This window comes from Hyposmocoma kahamanoa, unplaced genomic scaffold, assembly GCF_003589595.1.
Source record: "Hyposmocoma kahamanoa isolate Upper Pololo Valley unplaced genomic scaffold, ASM358959v1 62, whole genome shotgun sequence".
Taxonomy (NCBI): Eukaryota; Metazoa; Arthropoda; class Insecta; order Lepidoptera; family Cosmopterigidae; genus Hyposmocoma; species Hyposmocoma kahamanoa.
In genome coordinates, this window is record NW_020653850.1 from 10,602,294 (window position 1) to 10,626,330 (window position 24,037).

The 24,037-nt window shown below is 34.8% G+C and overlaps 1 protein-coding gene across 1 annotated transcript; it reads right to left on the minus strand.

The window, feature by feature from the left end:
* Positions 1–5,491: 5,491 nt before the first annotated feature.
* LOC113229761 (circadian clock-controlled protein-like) lies at positions 5,492–19,336 on the minus strand (the record flags this gene model as incomplete). The annotated part of the gene is made up of 4 exons (XM_026463444.1): positions 5,492–5,643; positions 13,270–13,419; positions 15,727–15,857; positions 19,092–19,336. Coding segments are annotated over 4 exons (678 nt in total), but the record flags the coding sequence as incomplete, so codon positions are not given.
* Positions 19,337–24,037: the final 4,701 nt, after the last annotated feature.

A 24,037-nucleotide genomic window follows, 5' to 3' on the forward strand; every position in this document is an offset into this window, starting at 1 on the left:
CGCCTTTATCTCAGGAAAATTACATTTCGGCTCTGCTCGCTCTCGCCAATCTTTGTTTTGGATTTTCCTCGCTAGTGTAAACATGGACTTAGATGCTAAATGCTATTGTAATACGTTCATCTTTAACATCTTTTCTTTATTATCTAATCAACGGATTTCTTTTTAGCTAAGGGTTCCGTAAAAGGCTTTATAAAAGTCAGGATTTTTATAAATGGAAAAACGATTTCTTTCAGTTGCAAAGATCCATATAACACGATTACCACCGGCCAGCTTGATAAATTGGTTAATTTACGTCTTTAGAACCTAATAAATATTATCATTAATATTTTAATATTATTTATTCATCCTAAATTCAATTACACAGGTAGTTTACAAGACCACTTGCTTTGATAAATAAAACTCTCCAACCCTTTCTCGATGTACTTTATCTCGTCATTTCTCTTTGAGCCCATACAAAATATCACATAATGAGTACCTGTCTTCGTTTTTCATATAAAAATACACCTATATTCTATCCTATTTTCACACGTTGAAAATGATTGCATTACAAATCAAGAAATATAAAGTCTATTATGATTTGGAAAATTTAAAAATGCGAAAGTGTAATTGAGAAAGATTATACATGGTTGACAATCACGTCTAATCATAAAACTGCCCAGTTGGAAAAATAAAATAAAAACCGCCAATATAAAAAAAGTCCGCTAACTAAAACGCGTTACGTTAATGTGTGACATAATAATTCTTTGAGATATCATAAAAAACCATAATCCCGTTTTCAGAATATTGAAAGTGTTTAATGATATTTCAGCTATGCATCGTCAGGGTAAGTTCCGATAAGTTTACACATTAACTAATTTTAACTGTTTTTACTCGTAAAACAGAATTCGCTATCTAATAAAGAACCTCTAAGTTTATTCTTCAGAGTTGATCTTTCATCTCGTAATTATTTACTTGATGTTGTATGTATGTAATATTTAGATACTGTAAAGTATAGGCATTGCAACATAAAGCGGTGAATAGTTTAATTAAAATTAAAGCGCATCGAGTCGAATATGGTTGGTTAGTTTGCGGCTTCGCAGAATTCGGCGTTGTCGTAACGGAAATTTGAGAAATATCTAATACCATTCAAAGGGTTATCAAAATGTCTTGTAAAGAAAAGGCTCGTCTCTTGTTTATTCATTGTGTATATAGATAGTCGTGTCTGCAAACATCTTCGTTAGGCGGATGCAGAGTCACATACGTATCAGTGAAACGACAACAGTCTGGTTTGTTTCGATGGCGTTACTAAATATATTCTATTGGATCCTTTAATAATAAAATAATAGCACTATATAAGTATAATTATGATTATAATAGATGTGATTGCTAATCACATATCTGAACACACGCAATTCAGATGCGAGTGATTTGCGTTAAAACATATTTTTTTGTAATACTGTTTTTTTAATAGCTCCGTACTGGGGAAACCCCAGTCGCAGGTGCCATGGACATATACATAGACAGCCACAAATATACGAGAAAAATAATTCTAGACTATACAAATATTTCTCCTAGTGGCTGTTGAGCATGGTAACCGACACCACAGAGAGATAAAAATAAAAATAACGCTCACACCTAACATTGCCCCGCTCTAGCTAAACCGTGTGTCGCGGGTGACATAGACACACACATAAACAACCACAAATTACACCCAAGCTCACGAGAGAAATAAATGTAGGCCATACAAATATTTCTCCCGGCTCGGGAATCGAACCTGGAACCTCTGCGTGGCAGTCGGTGTTGGTAACCTTTCAGCTGCGGAGGCAGTTGTAGCTAGCCTATATAGTCCTAATAGTAATAGTTAACCTATATAGTCTCAGTGCTGGAAACAAGCTACCTCTCTCAATGTGAAGGCTTTGGTTGTAGTTCCCAAGCGGGCCCAATACGAATTGGGAACTTCACACACAATGTAGAGCTCCTTGTGAAAGAGTTCGTCCAGGGAAGTACTGCCACCTTACCTATTTCTGCCATGCTACAATGTTAGCTTTACTGCGTTCCGGTTTTGGTGGAGAAATTACAGGCACACGGGACTTGTCAACTGGTGTCTCAGGGTGGCGGGCGCAGTGGCAGTTCCCCTCAGGTCGTTGCGATTTAAAGCTCTGAGTGGCGCTGCAACTGTTGTGGACAGGCGTGTAGCTTCCCATCGGGCGAACAACTTGTTCGTTCCGTCACTTAATATTACAATAAATAAAATATAAACCAGCACAGAGTACTAAAAAAACCGACCTCAAAAGTACGTGGAATTACATATAATTACCCAGTTTATTGAAATCGGTTACCGGAAAGTGCGCAAACCCGGATTCATTCCCTAGTTCGCCACTATACGGGACTTGACACAGGAGATAACAAAAATCGATTCTCACTACTCGAAGTATATTGAGAGAGAAAAACGCCTTGAATTGGAGAATAGCAAGATCAACCATTAAAATGATTGCTCCTTATAATAAAATTTAGTCGTTATTTATAAAAATGCATCCTCATGCGTGAGCAGCCACCCTTTGAGTTGGATGATTTTCTTCAAAATTAAATGGAACGACTATGGAGGTACCCTCCTTTCAACAAAAAAAAAACATGAAAATCGGTTCCCAAATATCGGAGTTATCGCGTAACATACATGCAAAAAAAACCATACAGTCGAATTGAGAACCTCCTCCTTTTTTGAAGTCGTTTAAAAAAAAATTAATTGCTTTGCAGCAGGGATGCGTGCAGGTTTCTTTACGATGTGTTCCTTCACTGAAAAGCTCAAGCTAAATTTTAAATTAAATTACGCACATAAATTTCGAAAACACAGAGTACAAGTACCAGTACAAGCCTGGGCAAGCAATGAGGGGCGGTTAGCCAAACCATTAGGCTGCCATGGCCGAAAAAAAGTATATATACACGCTCTCCTTATATTGTTATGTCAAGACGTATTTATATAATAAGCTGAACAAAAATATAGCTTTTTACTTTTGGTTTGATTTTGTGCATTAATATTTAAAAAAATATTTTTAAAACACATATAGGGTCGAAACATAAAAACTATATTATCTTACCAAAAGCAATGTAGAGTGCAACGAACGATATACTTCATTCCTTACCTCTATAAATAACTTTGTCTACGACCGCTGCGAAATCTATGTTTTATGGCGGTCCACGCCTTCCTCTATTCAATAGTAACCTTTAATGGGTAATCGGATATCAGGTCCGTAATTAGTGAATAAACAGTCTCCAGAGTGCTGCCCGGAGCATTTTCTGACCCTCGTAATTAAGACAATTTTGTAGGAAGGCGCATTTAATTCAAAAGTTTCATATTCTACGATTGTATAATAAAATAATAATAATAATACGTTAATTCAAATATTACAATTACTCCGTTTTTCTGTAGTTTATTTAAGGCAAATCACAGGGGGAGAAGCGGGATAAATTGTTTTGCTAGATAAAATTGTTTGGGTATTCACTATTAAATAATGGTCTTACAAAAAATACACGATATACCTAAGAATATTGTTTAAAGAATGAGCTAATTTGTTAAGTAATAGGATGTACTTCACTCGATCATACAAAATCCTGAAAACAGGCTAAAGTAAAAGTCTATAACGAATTATTTAAGAATGAAATATGTAACTTTGCACATATATTTTATATGAAGATATTTCTTTTTAAATACTACAGAGAACCTGCAAAATTTTGGTTTTCAACCGAAGCATTATTGTTATTAAATTCACGTTTATCCCAAAATTTGAAAATTGCCCAGCGGTTTAACGATACGCTACGCCGCCCGTTGCCCCGTCAGGCGCCATCGGGCGCTTGTCGGCGACGGATCTGTGTCCAATTTTTTCCGCCTGTTCCTATTTTATTAATATTAATTGGGATGTTCCCCCACACCTCACCTAAAATGTTGGCTCGCGTTTAAATATCTCGCCTTAAATAGGTTTTAATAATGTCAATGGCCCAGCTGTTAGCACCGTGGACATTAAAGAAAGAACTGCCGGGTTCAATTCCCAATAGTGCGATTCTGGAAACGAACTATTATAAATTGGTCGTGTAGGACTAGCACGACAGGGCGCGGTTTGCGCGAGAGCGACATATATTACTACTCTCTATGCTAGAATGGCAGTTTCTCGCGCTTTATGTCGCTCTCGCGCAAGTCGCACCGTATCGTGGTAGCCGTACTGGGGTGTTCTAGATAGTGCCGGTGCCACGGAATCAATTTCTCTGCTCACAATACAGAGAATTTCCTAGTTTGAGAACAAATAATTGGAGTGGTTGTCTGGAGTAATTATAATGGACTATAACAACATAGCTTAATAAGAAAAGTAGTGCACCTCCTGCTTGTTCAGCGCGTTAATGCCTGCTACATGTCGTTCGGAACGTAGGGTTGTCACGTTATTGTTTTAGTTGTACCTACAGGTTATAAAACATAATTTGAAAAAATTAAGGTATTCATCATAGTATTCTCGTGCTATATTGAAATAACCTTTGTCAAATGCAGTACTTATATATTAATATTTTCATACTAGCATCGCGGATAAGTGCTAACACTATATTAACTTCACAATGTTTTTGCTTTTGATGCACAGCAACGCGAAGGTGATGGCTTGATGGCTGAAAATCAGTGCTTTGCTTTTGGGCATATTTTGCACAGAGCCCAGACTTATTTGGCTTGCTGCAGCACACACAAGCTTTTTTTAATATCAAGTGACGGGTCGAATAAGTCGTGCGCCCGATGGTAAGCTGCACGGCTGTCCATAACAGCTACAGTGCCACTCTGAGACACTGCCACTGCGTCTGTCATCCTGAGACACAAGTTGACAAGTCCCCATGTGCCTGTAATTTCACCGGAACCCTTACCCTTCAAAACCTGAACTCAGCTGACATTACTGCTTGGTGGCAGAAATATGTAAGGTGGCAATACTTCCCTGGACGAACTCTTTCACAAGGAGCTCTACAGCAGTTGATCATTAGGTTAGTATTTTGTTTTTATGTATTTTCTTAAATGTTTATTTCTGTATTTATCTTTTAATCCATTTACTGTATTATATTATTGTGTGTGAGATGTAAGACAATAAAAGTTTTATCTAACTATCTATCTAGTGTCTCGATTATGGAACCTGATGATTCATTTATAAATCAAACAATTATAAATTTGACAAAGAAAATTATTTTAAACACTCTGGGCGAACGCTTCAATTCTATGATTAATGGCGCGTGGAACCCGCGCTGTGCAACTCGAATGCATTGCGTGATTATGCGAATGTGTGCATACGCACACGGTGTGTGTCAAGCGTTCACATACAAGCTTCGCTGCTATGTCTGTATACAGTTACAGTACGGGTTTTATAATACTATGATAACAATCTTGCTTTTTCAGGGAACACCGTGGGCTATATAAGGGTTGATATTGGCTTGCAAATTCTATTTAGGGTATTACAATAAATACACGTAAATAATGAAATATATTTATTAATAATTATTCGGGCATAAGTTCATCATAAGATACCTGCTCCAGAAGCACAGCTAAGTTCTTAACGACAGCGGTACTAAGGGACTTGCAGATAGAAGGACCGACGTCTGCTACGATCTCGCGCCAGAAGTCGTTTAGAATTTTGTTTACTTGGTCACCTGGAAAAGGCGAACAATTTGTTGTAAGTTCTTGTTGTGGCAGTTGTAGGCAGGACATTTTTGTCGGAGAACTGTTAGTAGAAAGTAATTACTATAAACAGACAAACGTGTCCAAGAGTAACTGGATGAGGAAGGCACAATCAAGTGCTATTACGAAACTTGGAAGATATGTACATTCAACAGTGAACGGTGCTTTTGATAATCATCCAGATGATGAAAATCTATTATACCCTATGTCAGTGGACGGCAAATAGTACTTCGTGAGCCACGTGCGGCTCTTTGACTGCTTGAATATCATGACACCGATGAAGTGTACAACGCAAATATGGTTGGGATTGCTGGACGGGATCAATTTCAGCGATCATACCTCAATTAAACTGAGGAAACTTTTAACAAAAGCCTGCTTAGAACTACCCTAATTCATTTAATAACAATGTGTATACTTATATAAACGAATCAAATTTCAATCTCTGAAGTGTTAATACTTTGCTCAGTTAACTAATAAATTATACAAGACAAGTGTGGATGGAAGAGTTGGGAGGAGTCAATCTCAGCGAACGTACCTCAATCAGACTGAGGACGTTTTTAGCAAAAGTCAGCTTAGAAGTATCCTAATTAATTTAATATAAATGTGTACATATAAACAAATAAAATTTCAATCGCAGTTCTGTTGACATTTGGCTTAGTTGACTAATGAGTTTACCGACCACAGCCCTAAGTAGTAAGCATGAAAAGATAACTGCTAAAGGATATTAATTAAAAGTTGCCAGAATTAAACAAAAGTCAAAATATAAACATCATTAGCACGAGTGTCATAAATAATATTAGCTGCTCTCGAAACATTTATTATTCTATTGCTGAATAAACTAAATGATTCTCGAAAATTTGGACTAGTTTGTGTATAAGAGAATAGTTTAGCGAGCGCGATCCAAACAAATTAAATTTAAACCTTAGGGATACTAAGTAATCAAATTTAATAACATTATGTAGATACAATCCAGAAATGAATATTATAGGGCCGTGAAACCACGTTTTGAAGTTACATTATTTAGTTTCAAAACTACACGTTCAAAAACTCATAACATTGGATCAATGAAAGCCAAGCTTCATGTTAAACTTTCAAAACAATTAAACTATTTGCATAAATATTAAAACATACTATATTAAAACTTTTTTTACTAATTCACTTTAACATGTGAATGAGCCTCTAAGTACTAAAATATAAAAATTACGTCTTATAATTTCTGATAAGAGCTGTGCATACACCCGCGTTCGCGTCATGGCAGGTAAAGAAAGCAACAGTATAATCCTGTGGCCTGGCAAAACTATCCACTTAAAGTCGTAAACAAATTTCTACAAGAACCTTTAAGCAGTCTTACAAAGGTCTGTTAAAAAGCTTGCAAAACATGCCAAACCCAGAACTTTGGAACAGATTTACATATTGTATGCACGACCACAAATCATGCATATACATGCGACGTATCGATTATCCCCTTATTATTACCGAACCACAGTTGAAAAGGCGCTAAATGCCAAATGTACATTGTACACATTAAAATGGACTAAATATAATGACGAAATACTTTCATAGATTACTTATAGATGGCGCTACGGTTATAAGTCGTTGAAAAACCAAATACAAAGATACGACAACAAGCACATACAAAAGCTTGTGAGGTCCGCTAGTTCGTTCCGTGGCTTGGTTGGCATAGCGTCTGGCACAGTTTGCTAGAAGACGTCGATTCGAATCCTGTCAGATCGTAGGTTTTTTTTTAAATGCGAACATTTCTTCATCTATGTATTAATAATTGTAACAAACTAGTGGAGTAATTTCACAAAAAAATAATTGAATATCAATTCAATAAAAATTTAAAAATATAGTGACATGATTCAGACCAAAGCAATTGTGCTCCCAATTTTGCGTGAAAAACGCCACTGGGCAAGTATTTTTGGTCATATAGAATATATAGCTAAATTTAAATGGTGTATTAGTATCGTAGTATTAGTAACGTGCAATTCAGTACGCGTTCGGAAACGTATATTAGGCCGTTGCGTGTAAGTGGAAATGGGTTCCCAATAACTCATAGCCAATGAGCTTTTAGCGTTTATCCAACACGCCATCGATACCGTGGACGAGGTCAGCATTGTGCAGATCTGCAAATCCAACTTCAACGAGGATGAGATTTGCAGTGGCAAGATGCTGCTGTTCCAGAGCCTCATAAAGCTGAGAAGATGCCATCTCGCTGGAGGGACGGAGGCGTGAAGAGTTTCCAGGATATTATCACACTCCTGAAGGAGACTGACCCGGACGACGTGCCTACATTTGTGGCGAAGAGGTTGCACAAGCTACCTCCAGTCACGTTCAACCACGTCGATGTCACCAGGCTGCTGAAGGATATTACTTATTTTTAGATTTAGATTTTTAGATTATTATTAGTATGTAGGTCACAAGAAATCTCTAATATTAAAACGCGACGTGGAGCGCAAAATGCATCCATCAGCAGTGTTGAGTCGCCACAAGTGGTTGCGTCGCGCGTGATGCACCGTGCCCTGCTGCCCGCACCTCCGTTCCGGCGGAAACCTCTTGCGTGTACATGTCAGCCCCTGCGCGTGTATACGCCGCTGTAGCCGCTTGTACCAGCCCCTTGCCACTTCGAAACTCGAGCGGCAGCAATCGGCTCAGAGCAAAAACAACTCCCGTGAACCTGTCTCTGAAGTTACGAAACCACAGAGGCAGACGGGCCGGTGCGTTGAGGACGGCTTCACAAAGGTGGTGAACAGGAAGAGGAAGCCCACCAGCCGTAACCAGTGTGGCACAGCACCGACAGAACCGAACTTCCTGCTGCGTCTGGCGATGACACGGCTGTCACGACTGCATTACTCCACGAAGTCTGAGGAGATAGTGGAGTACATCAGCTATAAAGCCAAATACACCCTGAGGGTCGAGCAGTTGAAGTCCCACCACAACGTAAATTTTAATTCGTTTGTAATGAGAGTGCCGATCGAACATCTATCGACCTTCATGAAGGAAGAGTTTTGGCCGAAGGGTGTGATGTATCGGCGATTCCGCGGCCGGTTACCTGACACCAGATTGCGCCACTCGTCGCCGACAAGTGCAATTCGTGTAGATTAGTTAGAATAGTGTATTATTATATTGTATGTATGTTATTCCTAAAGGTATATATTATATGATTGTTTTATTGTATTATTATGTTCGTCTATAATATAAGGTATGTATCTTTGTAACCTGAATACAAATAAATAAATAAATAAAATGCACTGGACATTTATGTGGTCATATGAATATTATTGGCTGGGTCTGAATAAGTTCACATATTATGTACATTTTGATGTACACTGAGTCTTAGGAGATTACTACATCATTGTGTCATATCCTGAATAAATTACATATGAATAAATTACATTGCAGAAATAATGTTGTTACTATATGACTACTGGACTGGACACATAATTTTTTTCTTTTTGTATTGCTCAATGTCAATGTATTTTTGTCTGTGGTTTGCTCGGTTGTTTCTCTATCTTCAAATATAATCTTAAATTCATGGCTTAATTTTTTTTACTGTGAGCTTGGTTGGGGAAAACGCATTATCAAAAATAACATAAATTATTTTCAGGTCACAAAATACGTTATGCAGTTTTGATCCAAACTTAATGAAAGCAAATGGTTCTAAAATTCTACTTAATTTCAACATTTATATTACATACAACATACATATTCTTATGCAGTTACTACTATGAATAATGATATGTAAAATAGTGTTTCTTATGACTATTAAGTTAAATAAAAATATGTAATTAAATTAATATAACATTGAAATGAATATATAATTTCATTATCTCATTATAAATAGTTCAGCTGACTCTAAAAAAAAAGGATACGCGAGGTCCGCCATATTGGTCTGAGTACAATATGATGTTATAACAGAGAAAAAAAAACTATAAGAAATAATAGAAGTCATTTGTTTTTTCACTTATCTTAAAATATACGGGTTGATAAACGACAGTATTTTAAATCGTTCTATCTTTCGTTATCCATTTATTTTATCTGAAAATGAGTCCATCGATAGTAATAGTAATAACTATAATGTTTAACGTACTCGCGGGTTGAACGCCAAAAAGATTTGTTGAATATTTTCACTTTAAATTGACCTCTACGAAAACCATATATTAGCAGAAAATGGACACTCCTAGCAACCCAAATAAAGCAAACTGTAACTGTCGAAGGACACATTTTTACAATTTTTTTACTTTGCATTACATGCATTTTTTATGATACCGAGTGACGGGATGAACAAGTCGTCCACCTGGTGGTAAGCGACGCACCTTTAGTAGCGGTACAGCACCAGTGAAAATGTTCGTCTGAGGAATTACTGGTACTATACTACTGGTACTATTTCTGCCGCCAAGCAGCAATGTGTCCATTACTGTGATGCAGTTTTTAAGAGTAAGGATGGAGAAACTACATGCACGTGAGGCTTGTCAACTTTATGTCTCAGAGTGAGGCGGAGTACCCCTCAGATTTTTGAAAATAAAACTTGGAGACACCTACCCATAATAATTGCAGTGACATGCAATTGTTATGGGTAGGTGTGTCGCTCTTATCACCAGGCCCACGTCTTGTGTGTCCCGTCACTTACTATAATTTTTTTGACGATCTCGGTGGTTTAACGGTTTGCATCGTAGGCGCTAAACGAGGCAGTTCCAATTTCGATTCCCCGTAGGATGAATTTGGAAAACACTTGAACTTTTCTTAATTGGTTCTTGGTTGTGTCACAGAGTAAATTAATTTTTAAGCAAGGAAGCCACATGGAATACATGAACTATAGGCCCATAGCAATCTTATCAGTTATAGACAAAATTGTTGAAAAAATTATAGTGAAACAAATTAGTAGTTTTTTAGAACGTTACAATATAATTTCCAGTTCACAACACGGATTTAGAAAATATAGAAGTACTAGCACAGTACTGATACAATTTTCAGATTTCATCAATGAAAACCTCGATTGTTGTTTTAAACAAGTGGTTGCATTGTTCATTAACTATAGAAAAGCCTTCAACACCTTCGACACCTTAGACTATGAAGTGTTACTGAAATCAATGTCGGAGTATAATATAAGAGGTCCCATCAACACATGTTTCAGAAATTATTTATTCAACAGAACATAGCGCGTCTCATACACAAGAACATAGCGAGGACGCCAAGGTCACGCTGGGCGTTCCGAATGGATCTGTATTTGGTCAGATAAGGTACATTATGAATGTTAATAGCGTAATAAATGATATATCAATAGTTGGATACAAAGTACTTACATAAGAATAAAATTGGATGTACTTGTGATAGTTTAGAATACGTTGATATCTTTAAATATCTATTAATTGGAAGATGCATGTTAGTGAAGTTTCTATGAAATTAAACAGAAACTTGGAAGGGTTTTCATTTAAGTAATATATTAGCTAAAAAATATTATATGAGATGCACCATGCCCTGGCAGAGTCGCTTATCAGCTAGGGATTAAATGTATATGGTCGGACCTTTGCTAGTTATCTAAAAGAAATGAGAAAGTTACAAATTAGGCTGATAATACATTTAGTATGCAAAAAAGTGAAACAAAAATGCAATTGCATAGAATACAATGACTTATTTAGTCACTGTAAGGTCATCCCAATAGAAATTAAGAATAGATATTTGAAAGTGTTGGAAAATTACTATAATGATAATTACAAAGTTAGGCTTAAGAATAGGTACACGACAAAAACAATAAGCTAGGGTAAGTTTAAAGCAAATATTTATTATAGAAAAAGATGTACACTTTATTTAGTTCCAAAAATATATAACGACATTGATTGGCATTAGCCAACCAATATCGTGACTGGCACATTATATAATTAAATTATCATAAAAAAACAAACAACGATATTTTATATGTAAAAAGTTTGTTATTTAGCCAATATACGGCCTTAATTCCTGTCCTTGGGATTTACCAATAACTTATCGAATATTTGTAGAGTGATCTACAGCCAATTAATCAGATTTACAAGCAACAAACATGGTATTTGCGCAAAACGTGAACTTTCAAGCTCATAAATTCCCCAGTTTTATTGTTATCCGCTTTCAAAACGCTCCCGGCGCTACAATACATCATAAGTAACTTTTAGGAGTCAGTAACACATGTTTATATAAAATCAAATCATAGAACTTTTTTGTCTATCATATTTATTTAATCGGTAGTGATGGACAGACTTGTACCTAGTACTGAAAATGATATCATGATTAACGTAAATACTTCTCGTAAGATATGTACAACATACTTTTTTTATATAACTACAATTTAATCGATCAGGATAAATTGTTCACATAGTTGATAATAAACAGTACTTCATTTGCCGCTTATTTAAATAAAAAAATGCTAACGAATTATTTTCAGCATAGATAGACCTTAATTTAGCAAGCATCGTAACTAGTAAGTGGTTATGTTCTTTACTGTATATAAAATAGTCTTTATTACAGTACACTATTTACAGAATGTGCTGAACCCTACAAGTACATTACACACTTATTCCCAGTTTATCATTTTTAGGCTACGCGATATTTATTTATTCGCATAAAATAAAATGTCCAGGTTTTCGTCTCGATCCTTTGTTGACTTGTTTAGTTCCTATCTTTTATATTTTATTTTTCACTTTGAAAACATCAGACCATATTCAAATCATGCAGATGACCAATTTGACCTTTTTTTGTAAAACGCATTTTGTTGACTTATTTACATTAATGGATAACGCTAGGTTTTTGTTCTAATCGATTGATTTTGTCTTATTGTTCGATTGTGACTTAGGACCGTAGGGTACCCAAATAAATTAAAAAATGCGTAAAAGAGTTGATGGAATTTTTTTTAGTGTTAAAATGACAATATTTACAGTAAATTGTTTATAATCTCAGTACAGAATTCTAAAAAAACCGACCTCGAAAATCATTCATTCCCAAGTTTGCAACCCTTAGAAGTGGAATATTTAAAAGTGGAACATGCATACAAAAAAGCATACTGTTAAATTGAGAACCATCTCCTTTTTTTGAAGTCGATTAAAAATAGATGATTATTTTTATAATGCAGTCTCTGTTTGGCATTGCTAAATTATTAGAACCGTTGATAATAAAGTCAAACTCAAAATACCGTTACAATATACCGTTTATGATATACAAAAACTGTAATAACCATTTCATAGGTAAGTAAATTACACTTGATATCATCATATTGATTAAACTTTACTCAGAGAAAAATGTGTAAGAAACTATAGAGGTAGCTCTTTGTAAATAAGAATTTTCACACATTTATCATTAACAATATTTACTTCAAATATTATAGGTAAAGAGCTAAACGGGTCATATGTGTGTACACATAATCATATTTCTGTATATATATTTTATTAATAAAGCGGAATTTCAAGCACAGGACATTTAAGACCTTGCAACTCACAACCTGCAATTCATTTCCAATTTTATGCTTACTTCTATAGAATTGCAAATATATATAGGTGTTTGTTTCTCTCTGTCTAACAGTAGTCTATAATACCTATATAATTTTCTTTATGAAGTTCACTTAAACTTACCAATAGTTTTGTCGTTAAGTAAATTTTCAAGTCTGAAGGTGGCTCTCTCTACATCGTACTTGATGTCATGTTTGGTGATGTTCCAGTGCACTTTCCCATCGGGACCATTTATATGTTCATACCAAAATCGAATATGGAGTTCAGTGTTTTCTAAAATATAGAATTTTTTTAAATTTAATAATATTCAGAGTGTAAGTTGTAATGGCGCAAATGAATACAACAAAATCAACTCTTTATTACACAGAAGAAAATAAACAAAAAAAAAGGAAAGACAGGAGACAATACAATTGGCAACCTTATTACTAGATAGCAATATCTCCCAGACAAGCTCTCGGTGACAGGATAAAGGTAAAAATATTAATTAACTGATGGCGCTATAAATGTCCTCTAAATACATATTTAATATGTATTTTTTATGCAAATAAAGAGGCAAACGAGCAGACGAGCCACTTGATGGGAGGTAGTCATCGTCGCCCATGGACATTTGCAACATCAGATGAGTTACGTATGCATTGCCAGCTTTAGAGAGCCTTGTAAACACGCGTTTCGAAGAACCCTATGTCATAGCGCAAAGGAAATACTTCAGGAAAAGGATTATTCCACATCTTGCAAGTTCGAGGAAGAAACGAACGAGATGCCCGCGCGGTTTTGCAATGCCAAGCATCCAAGATGTGGGGATGGACTCTACTCTTTTGGCGAGAAGTGCGATGGTAGAAACGAGATGGTGGCACCAGTTCGAAAAGTTCTTTAGAGCATTCCCTATTATAAAGACGGTAGAACACACACAGAGAGCCAACGTCTCTCCGTAGGCTAAAGGACGACTTTGGGATCGTCGACAATACTAACAGCCCTACGTTGGATGGAGTTAAATGGGTCAAGCTGGTATTTGGGAGCTCCTTTTTTTCCTGCCCAGAGATGTGAGCAATTCTTAAACTACTTGTGTTTTATATTACAAGTCTAAAAATAATCTAAAAAAAGGAAAAAGGTAAAAAAAATACTCTAAAAATAGTAAAAATTTTATACACACACAAATAAAATGACATGGCATGACATGTAGGTCCCCCTTGAGAATTTAACTTGCGTATAAGACAAGTGTTCTACTATTTAGTATATCAGTACTTCAAGACATAACGTGATTAACTATGTATGGAATATCATTTTGTGTTTAGTTCTTTTTGTTTTTCTCCGTCTAAAAACTACTATTGTTTTTGATGAATGTTATTACACACATTTCTTATACGGGTGTCCGGTAAAGAATGAATACGCCAGAAATGCCTTATGGTAGAGCTTACGACTGTTAAAAAAAATATAAAGAAAAATATATCCCAAGTAGTACGTAAGATATTTTTTGTTTCTTTAAATTAAATTAATTTCACCTTATTTTACGTTTTAGTACACCACGACTATAAGTGAATCAATTCCTTTGGTTTTTGGTGTCATAATATTCTACATTAACTGTGCTAATAATATATCTAACAATTGCACTTTATTGTATATTCTGTCCATCGTGAGTTAATTTCAAAGTATATTCTAGAAAATCTGTTATTGGCCCTATATAGACTTCTTTATCAACCCATATACGTCCCACTGGTCACAGGTCTCCTCTCAGGTGAGGATTTAGGCCATAGCCCGCCACGTTGGCCCAATATGGGTTGGGGACTTCATACGGTTTCCGAGAATTGTGAACCTTCTTCGACGTGCAGCTTTTATCACGATATTTTCCTTCACTGAAAAGCGAATGGTAATTTAAATTCAATTTCGCTTACAATTTCAGAAAAACTCAGAGATCCGAACCCGGAGCAAACGCAAGGCCTCTGCTTGAGAGTTGGTAGGTCTAACCATTAGGCTACCACGGCTTTTAAAAAATACACTTCTTTTTTATATTATAGGCCTTTATAGTATTATCCAAAATAATATTATAAATACGAAAGTAACTCTATTTGTTACGTTTTCACGCCGAAACCGCTGAACCATACTTGATTAATTTTGATATAAAAAGAATCTAGAAGAAGGACATATACATACTTTTTGTCACAAAATAAATAAAGGACGTGAAATAGAGGAAAAGATTGTATGGAAAACCAATCATTTCTTAAGTAAGTCGTGTAGTAGGCTAATCTATGTTTTTATTCCAAGCAGACGAAGAGTAGTAGATTACGTATATTTTAATTGCAATAGGCTTTTGATTTTCATTAATAAATAAATAGTACAGGGGCGTTGCCATGAACTCTTATTACGATTCAGTTTAGGACCTAAAAGGAATCGTTGCGAGACAGCGCTACATTAAGTGTTTATCACCATCTCGAATTTTTGGCATTACGAACCTATACTGAATATATAAGAGTTCTCCATGAATGGGACAAGTTTGAAAACATTGAATCCGATATATTCATTTCGTGAAATATAACAAAATTCCCATAGTAAGCGTCACAAAAATGCAATAGATATATGACTCACTCAATATAATGCTTGCATCTCCGCTCGATTTCACAGGAAGAAGCAAAATTTTTCCACTCAAGTCGTATTTGCTTTTCACGTTCAAGTTAACGAGAGCATCGGCCGATATTAATTTCTTGCTTAGGTCAAATCTATAACAAAAGTGGTTTATAGTTATAGCGGCATATTATTTTGATTATGAAACATGGATAGGTAAACTCGCGGGCACATTTAGCAAAACAAAAAAATTAATGATATTAAGGAATTAACGTTTATGTTTAAACAAATAAGAATTAGACAGAAATTGACAATTAAACTAATATCAACTTGGTACATACAAGCCTTACCATGCTTTTATTGAAAAAAATCGAAATTAAACAAAATGTATTTTTTTTAATTTTGTGACAAAGCAGAAAAATTTAACAGCTTAAAATTGTTTAAATGGAAGTTAAATAAATTAAAAAAAATGTACACGAAATCCACCTCTACCCAGTTGACAAACCTACGTGAGCTAGAATTTAAAGGAATTATAATGAAAAAAATTACAAACGGGACTTTTTTTCGTTTTCAAATTATACCTAAAATAAAAAATAAATAAATAACCCTCCTATCTTTTTTTAACGCACACACTCATAACCCCGCAATAGGGAAACTCTGTATCGCGAGTGCAAAGTACACCCAAATTCGCGAGAAAAATAAATGTAGGCCATACAAATGTTTTTCTGGAATCGAACCCAGGACCTCTGCGTGACAGACCAGCATGATTTGAAAAAAAAATTGCCTTATTTTGGGGCTATTATTGTTGAAAGAATTTAAAATGTTCGCTCTTTGTGAGTCAGGACACTGTTTAAGCTATCTGAAGTACGTAGAAATACATTTTATTTACAGCTAAATAACCAGACATTCAAAAATTAAATAAGGCTTTACTACTAATTACTAAAATTATTTTTACTCCTTCTATTAATTCTTCCATTATGACACTTCTAGTTGTCTCAAAAAATTTTCTTAGTATTTACGCGATTTCTCGTTAAATTCGGGCAGATCACCGAGAGGTTGTTCGCTCCATTACTCCTTTTGTGCTCGATGAATCATCTGCGCCTAATTATTTGGGCCGCTTCGGGCCTAATTATTTGGGCCGCTTTAAGTTAGCGCCATAATATTGTTCGCAATTAAAAGGCCCGAAGCTAATTGTCCGTGACTCATGACGTCGTCGTTAGTCGGGAACATAGTTCATTATAGATTCAAGTACCATTTGCAAAATAATTTTAAATGAAATAAAGCAAATACGTACACACTAGGAGAATAAATGTACATTACAGACTTTTATACATAAACTTGAATAAGTGTATTTATTGTTCTTCCAAAGCAATTGGCCGACTTCCCAAATTTTTAGACATTCTATTCTTTGTTCTGTTTACTTCTTAGGTTACTATACAAAACAGAATTTAAAAACATAAATAATCGTCTTTTGCTCGTATATCCTATCTTTTAATTCAGTAACATCACCGATACGTATTTCTTTGTTGAACGTGAAAGTTATGTCAAAATTCTTATATGCCTTCGTAAAGTTAATATTCCAACCTTCCCTAATTTAATATTCTCAATTGACTCATGAAATTGTACGTACGATGATATTAAAAGGGTGCGAGGCCGTTGCTAATTACTCAAACTACCCGTAAACATCCTTTGATATTGAACACGAACAAAATTTGGGTTTTGGTGTAGAGTAAATGAACTCTTTCAATAACCAAGCTAACAATGAGAAATATTTAAAAAAAAAATTTCTAACATTTTAGATTTAATTTGGGTGCATATTTAACAATTGCGGAAACCTAAGAATTCGATTTAAAAATAGCTTCATAAAACCAATTCTACAGGCAATAACATATTAGTTCAAATCTTAAATTTCGACGTAAAGTAATTAAAGGCAAATTTCAAGTTTCTGGGAAAAACATTCATGTGCAAAAATTTTCGCACGAAAATGTGCATAATCGAAGAAAAAATAAGAAGCACTGCTGTGCTTCGATAACAAATCTACATTCTGTCTAGTCATTCTAACATCCAATAAATACTCGCAATGTATAATGTAATTAAAGAAAACAACAATTGTGTAGTTTATTTGTTCTGTTATGTTTACTATTTGTGGTTATCATAAGGCTTCATTAAGAAATGTTATTTAAATAGTTATTTAATGTCTTATCTTTATATATCCAAATGCCCTTAGCATTTGAATTTACTTTAAAATGCCTTTTTTATTGCATTAATATAGGCAAACTGTATTTTATAATTTGCATAGTAACGGTGTAAGTATATTAGGGACCTAATTAAAATTATTTAAAGATATTATACAGTATTTGTCAACAATATTTGAATTTCATTTAATAATAAATAAGAAAGCTTCGTTTGACTGAAAGTAAAACTTAATTCTTTTTTTTTTATAACATCAAGTGACGGGACGAACTAGTCGTGCACCTGATGATAAGCTACACGCCTGTCCATAACAGTTATCGTGCCACTCAGAGCTTTCAATTGCAATGATCTGAGGGACACTGCACTGCGGCCGTCACCCTGGGACATAAGTTGACAAGTCCCAAAACTGCTTTACCAAATGGTAAAGAATTTTTCAACAAGAACTTTGTTTTGCATATCGAAATAAGAGAATAACTTAGACGACAATGATAAAAAATTAAAAATTTGATAAATAAAGATTTTATTGTATTAAAAAAAGGTTTGGTCATTATGAATGAAAAATGATATCTGATAAATGTCTTCTACTACCACAGTTACAGAAGTTGATTCTTTCGTTTTTAATCACTTTTTGACAAAAATGGAGGGTCTATTTCGTTAATCACTTCACGAATTTTGTGTTTTAAGGCTGCAATCGATTCGATTAGCTCCGTATAGACTTTGCCTGTGCCTTTGCCGTAATATAGAATTGCTAACATAACCCCATAAAGAATAATCTAGCGGTGTTAAATCAAAAGATCGAGCTGGCCATTACCGACTGAATTTCGTGAAATTATGCGATCGAGAAATTTGATTTGCAATAAATTCATTGTTTCGGTGGTTGTGTGACAAATATAACAAATATTTTAGCGAAAGTGAGTTGTTAACATTATCTGTGTTCGAAACGAGATCTACAACCCCGTCTAATCACTATTTTTTAATGTCTTACTTAGTTTCTGTGTTTTTGTTACTCAAAATTATAGTAATTATCACTTTTATTAGCAAAAACAAACTTTAGGTGCCAATATCTCAAAAATTACCGAAATGCAATTGCGTTAGTTATGACAAGAAGTGCAGCCAAGTGTGTAGGAAACGTACAACGTCACAAATGCATTTCCATGTGTAAATTAAGCTATCAATATACGAGTATATGTACTTACTTTAAATTCTTCATTTCCAAAGCAGAAAGTCCAGAAAAAATATTGTCCTTATAAACCAACTTCAGACCATTTTCATTTGGTACAAACACCGTCATCACTTCAACGTATAAAGGATCTAAAGCAGGGAGACCCCTGCTTGTGTCTCCTAAGGAAAATTGATGGAGAGATTCTTTGGCTGACTTTAGTGCGCATTCGTTGAGGTTTGGGTCATTTCTTGAACATGGTTTTATATAGACCGCTGTAAATTTTAATATTCATTATAACACAGTAATACAGCAATATCTCAGACCTTCTTAGTCAGGTCCTGACCCCAGATGAGCCCGTTTGCATGGACTTCATATGGTTTTCAAAAGACTCGTGTCTTGGGTGAGCTGCCCCGGTTGCGCGGACAGCACCCTCCTATTTTCCAGATAGGTAGCGGAGTGGACTAGGCACGCTCGTGCTGATACTAGTAGCAGTATTGCTCCTTGTAATAGTAGCAATAAAGATCCTTATGAAGGAGTTCGTCCAGGGAAATACTCCCACCTTACCTATTTCTGCCGCCAAGCAGTAATGTAAGCATTACTGCGTTCCGGTTTTGAAAGGTAAGACTTCTAGTGAAATTACAGATACATGATTGATTTTTTCAACAGCAATGACGGGATCAGTGGCAGTGCCTCTCAGATCTTTGCGATTTAACGCTCTGAGTGGCAATGGAAATGCTATGGACAGGCGTGTCGCTTAAAATCAGGAGCACTACCTGTTCGTCCCGTCAATTGGTATCAAAAAAAATTAAAAAAACTTTTTTGTAATTTTGTTGTAACATTTTTAGTATCTTTGATTGTTTCCGAAAATCTTATATACAAAAGGATTTATATTTCTGTATTTTATAGGTAAGTGTCTTTTCAAGGTAAAATAATACACTAGCATAATAATAACCAATTGAGGTATGTACAAATACATAAGTAAGCGCTCATGTTAAATTATAACCGTCGCGTAGTTAAAAATGCAGGTGGCATTTTATTGCACTGAAAATGAGATAAAAGATTTTTTCGTTTTAAATTCACACTGAATTTTTAATTTTACTCTTCGTTAAATGAGAATCTCAAATTCTCAGTTATTCGAAATTAATTACCTTCAATGTTTTGTTATATATTATACTGTTAGTTAAAAAATGTAAACTGTTTGTCTTCTGTATCAGCTTGTTAACCCGATGCGTGTTCTTAACATTTTTAGTACTTTTTATTTTTTAACCTACTTCAGAAAGGAGGAGCATTGCTTGTGTATCTACCGTGATTACTTCGACATTTGTGAACTGATTTCGATGATTCTTTTTTGTTGAAATAGCGGATGAATCCAGTTTGTTGAATTTCGCATTCTTTCCGTTATTGATTTCAAAAAACTTCGCACATAATAATTTCCAGTGAAAGTAAAATATTATGGTGACCTGGAGCTGATTGATGATGAAAATGGCAGACAGATGAGAGGAACTCTTCAATAGTGTACAGCAGCTACCTTGTATTTGAGCTCATATTATTAGTTTTGACGAGTACTTCCATATTAAGCGTTTCCATTATATAGTCAGGAGACCATAGTAACGAACACAACAGCAACTAACTTTTGAGGTCGGTTTTTTAAATAAAAACAATAATTATTTGTTGAGATTTTTTGTTATATGTTTTTGTTATAATATAGTACAAAGATCTATAACAAAAACACAGGAGAATTTCGACGACTCGGTAACTGGACCCGTGGCTCAGATGGTTAGAGCAATGCTACGATACAGGGCGTGGGTTCGAGTCCCACCAGGTCGACAAAATTTTTCCTTGTGTTCGATCTTCGTATTGATAATGAGTTATAATTATTTTATGTATTTTTATTGTTGATAAAAACACTGCTGTACGTTAGAGACACTTGTGGCTTTAGGACGCCACAGAAGCAAAATAGTTACGGACATCGTGTGCCTCTGAGAGATGTGACGAGTTAGTGTTCGTCCAGGTTAGTACTGCCACCTTATCTATTTCTGCCGCCAAGCAGTAATGTCAGCATTACTGTGTTCCAGTTTTGGAGGGTAAGGGTGCTGGTGAAATTACAGGCACGTGGAACTTGCCAATTTATGTCTTAGGGTGACGGGCGCAGTGGCAGTGCCCCTCAGATCTTGCAATTTGAAGCTCTGAGTGGCACTGTAGTTGTCATGGCCAGGCGTGTAGCTTACCATCATGCGCACTTCTTGTTCGTCCCGTCACTAGATATTATAAAAAAAAAATCCTATCCAAAACCGTAACAATGTATAACAATTTCATACTCACGTAACCCCATGGACATAACACCACTAAAAAGTATTATTTCAACTAAAAATACCGTCTGAAACATCATTTCTGTTTTATCTACTAACTGATCCTATAAGTCAACCAGTAAATGAGATATAGGGCTCGTTACCAGCTTTATAAAACAAACGTTAAATAATTATATGTTTTCCACACTTATTAGGGAGTGTCTCTGCATACGCCCTAATAGTGTAGGCACACGTGAATGTTACTGAAAGCACGTGGTTATACGATATTCATATGTAATTACACCGTTACTTGTTTAATTTCAAGTACATTGAATCTTACAATGTAAGTTCTGTAGTTAAGGATGTTACGAGACGTTAATGGAAATCATTCTAACGATTGAGCCTGAATTTTGAATGAAATGTAGTAACACGACGTCTTTTCTAGAATCATCAGCAAAATTAAAGACATTATTCAATTAAGATCCTAACTGCCTTGAATTATGGATGAAATTTAAATTACTTCGAGAATCGGATAAAATTTCGTGTGACGTAAATTAAATTTATAATTTTCTGCAGCTACGGCTAGGCATATGTTTTTTCATAAAGGTATGTAATATTTGTCATTGTATTACGATTCATCTGTGTAACATGTCGTTCATTTAGCAACTTTCCTTACGAATGAGAAATTTTTTACACTCATAGGCAATGAATGAATTTACAAAATTTGAATAACTTAAGTAATTTCGCGGAGATAGTTAAATTAATATACTTTGTTCAGAATTTATAAAGGATCATAAAACGACAATCGTAGTTATTATATTGTTAATTTTCAAAAAATACATATAAGTATAATATATTATACGTAAGTATATTTTTATTTTTGTTAAAATCTACAAATTATCTTCTGCACAAAAAAATTGTTGTAAATGTTGTAAAGAATTTATTTTTAACACATAAATTTTACTTTTTAAAATGCTTTTAGCTTTAATGAAAATGTTGGAAATGCTGTAAATTGAATCTCTGTTGTGTATTGTATGTTTTTAAAATTTTCTTTTTTTTGTTATTCTGACGAATTCTATTTCGTATATTATTATTATTAAATAGCTACACTCATCAAAAGTGTATTTTTTTAATATTTGGTTATCCTATAAATATTAAATTACAACATAAATATAAATTTATATAAAAAAAATAATTACGAAATTGACCCAAAAAATCATTGGTGTAATTGCAAAAACGCGCTTGATACCTAGATACTTTTGATGTGTGTGTATTGAATATATCCTGATCGCTGCACTAAAATCAAACAATGCAAGTTCGTCAAAAACGAAAAGTCAGTAATTATATTGCTCATTTTTATTGTAAGACACCGTATTACACGTGAAAATTTAAAATTGAAGAAAATTTAAAATGGCATCCCATTTGCAATTTTTGTTTAAAAGATTTTTCTCCTGAAAGGACGCTAATAAGACAAGTGATGTGAACAATTAATAGGCACTCCATTATGGAAATCGTTTAACACATTAAATTTCCAAGTTACTTCAAAACCTCAGATCACAATTCTGGTAAAGTTACCTTAATTTGAGTACTTTTATTATTGATAGTTTAAGTCTAAAACCTGAAAAAGTTAGATACTGTACATATCTCATTAAAATTCTGCATCTTAACTGCAGGTATTCTACAGATTTAAATTAAGATAACGTTTTTTGATGCAGTCTTTAAGTGTACGGGAGATTAGCAATTTATATTTATAACCTGTAATTATATATAATATAAAAATGTTATGAAACATATATATACTTGTTTCCAGTACCCAACTTAATCATAATTTAGAATCAGTAGAGATCATGATGATGATGAGCTCTTCGTTCTCTACTACTCTAGTGTTGCCACTACACTTCTGTTGCCAAGCAATAATGTGAACATTACTGCGTTCCGGTTTGGAAGCGATAGGGGCGCTAGTGAAACTACAAGCACAAGTATCACGGCCTCCGTGGTCGAGTGGCTTGCACACCGGTTTTCATGTTGTCCCCGTCTCTGAGGTCTCAGGATCGATCCCTGGCCGGATCAGTGTAGAAAACTAACTTTTCTATATTGTCTCGTGTCTGGGTATTTGTGGTACCGTCGTTGTTTCCGATTTCCATAACACAAGTGCTTTAGCTACTTACTTTGGAATCAGAGCAACGCATGTGATGTTGTCTAATATATATATTAGACAACATCATGCCATGCCGTGGGATTTGCCAACCTTACGTCAAGGTCGAGGTAAGACTGCCCCTTAGATATTCTTGTGATTAAAGGCTCTGAGCTGAAAGAACTGTTAAGAGTAAGCGTGTCGCATACCATACGATTATTATAAAAGAATAATAGATCTATTTTCAACGTCAACAAATAAAACGGTAATGCCGAGTTATTTCATGTTTGGAAAGTAAAATAGTAAAATAATAATAACGCACAAACTCAACACTGCCTCGCAGAAGGGAAACGCTGTGTTGCGGGTGCCATGGACGCACACATAGACGACACAAATTACACCCAAACTCACGATAGAAATAAATGTAATCCCTACAAACATTTCTCCCGACCCGGGAATCGAACCTGTGAGTAATCTGTCTGTAACTTAAAAAGGGAAATTGAAATAATATGTAAAATAATTAAGGCATTAATAGTAAACACTTTATTAAAAATAAAC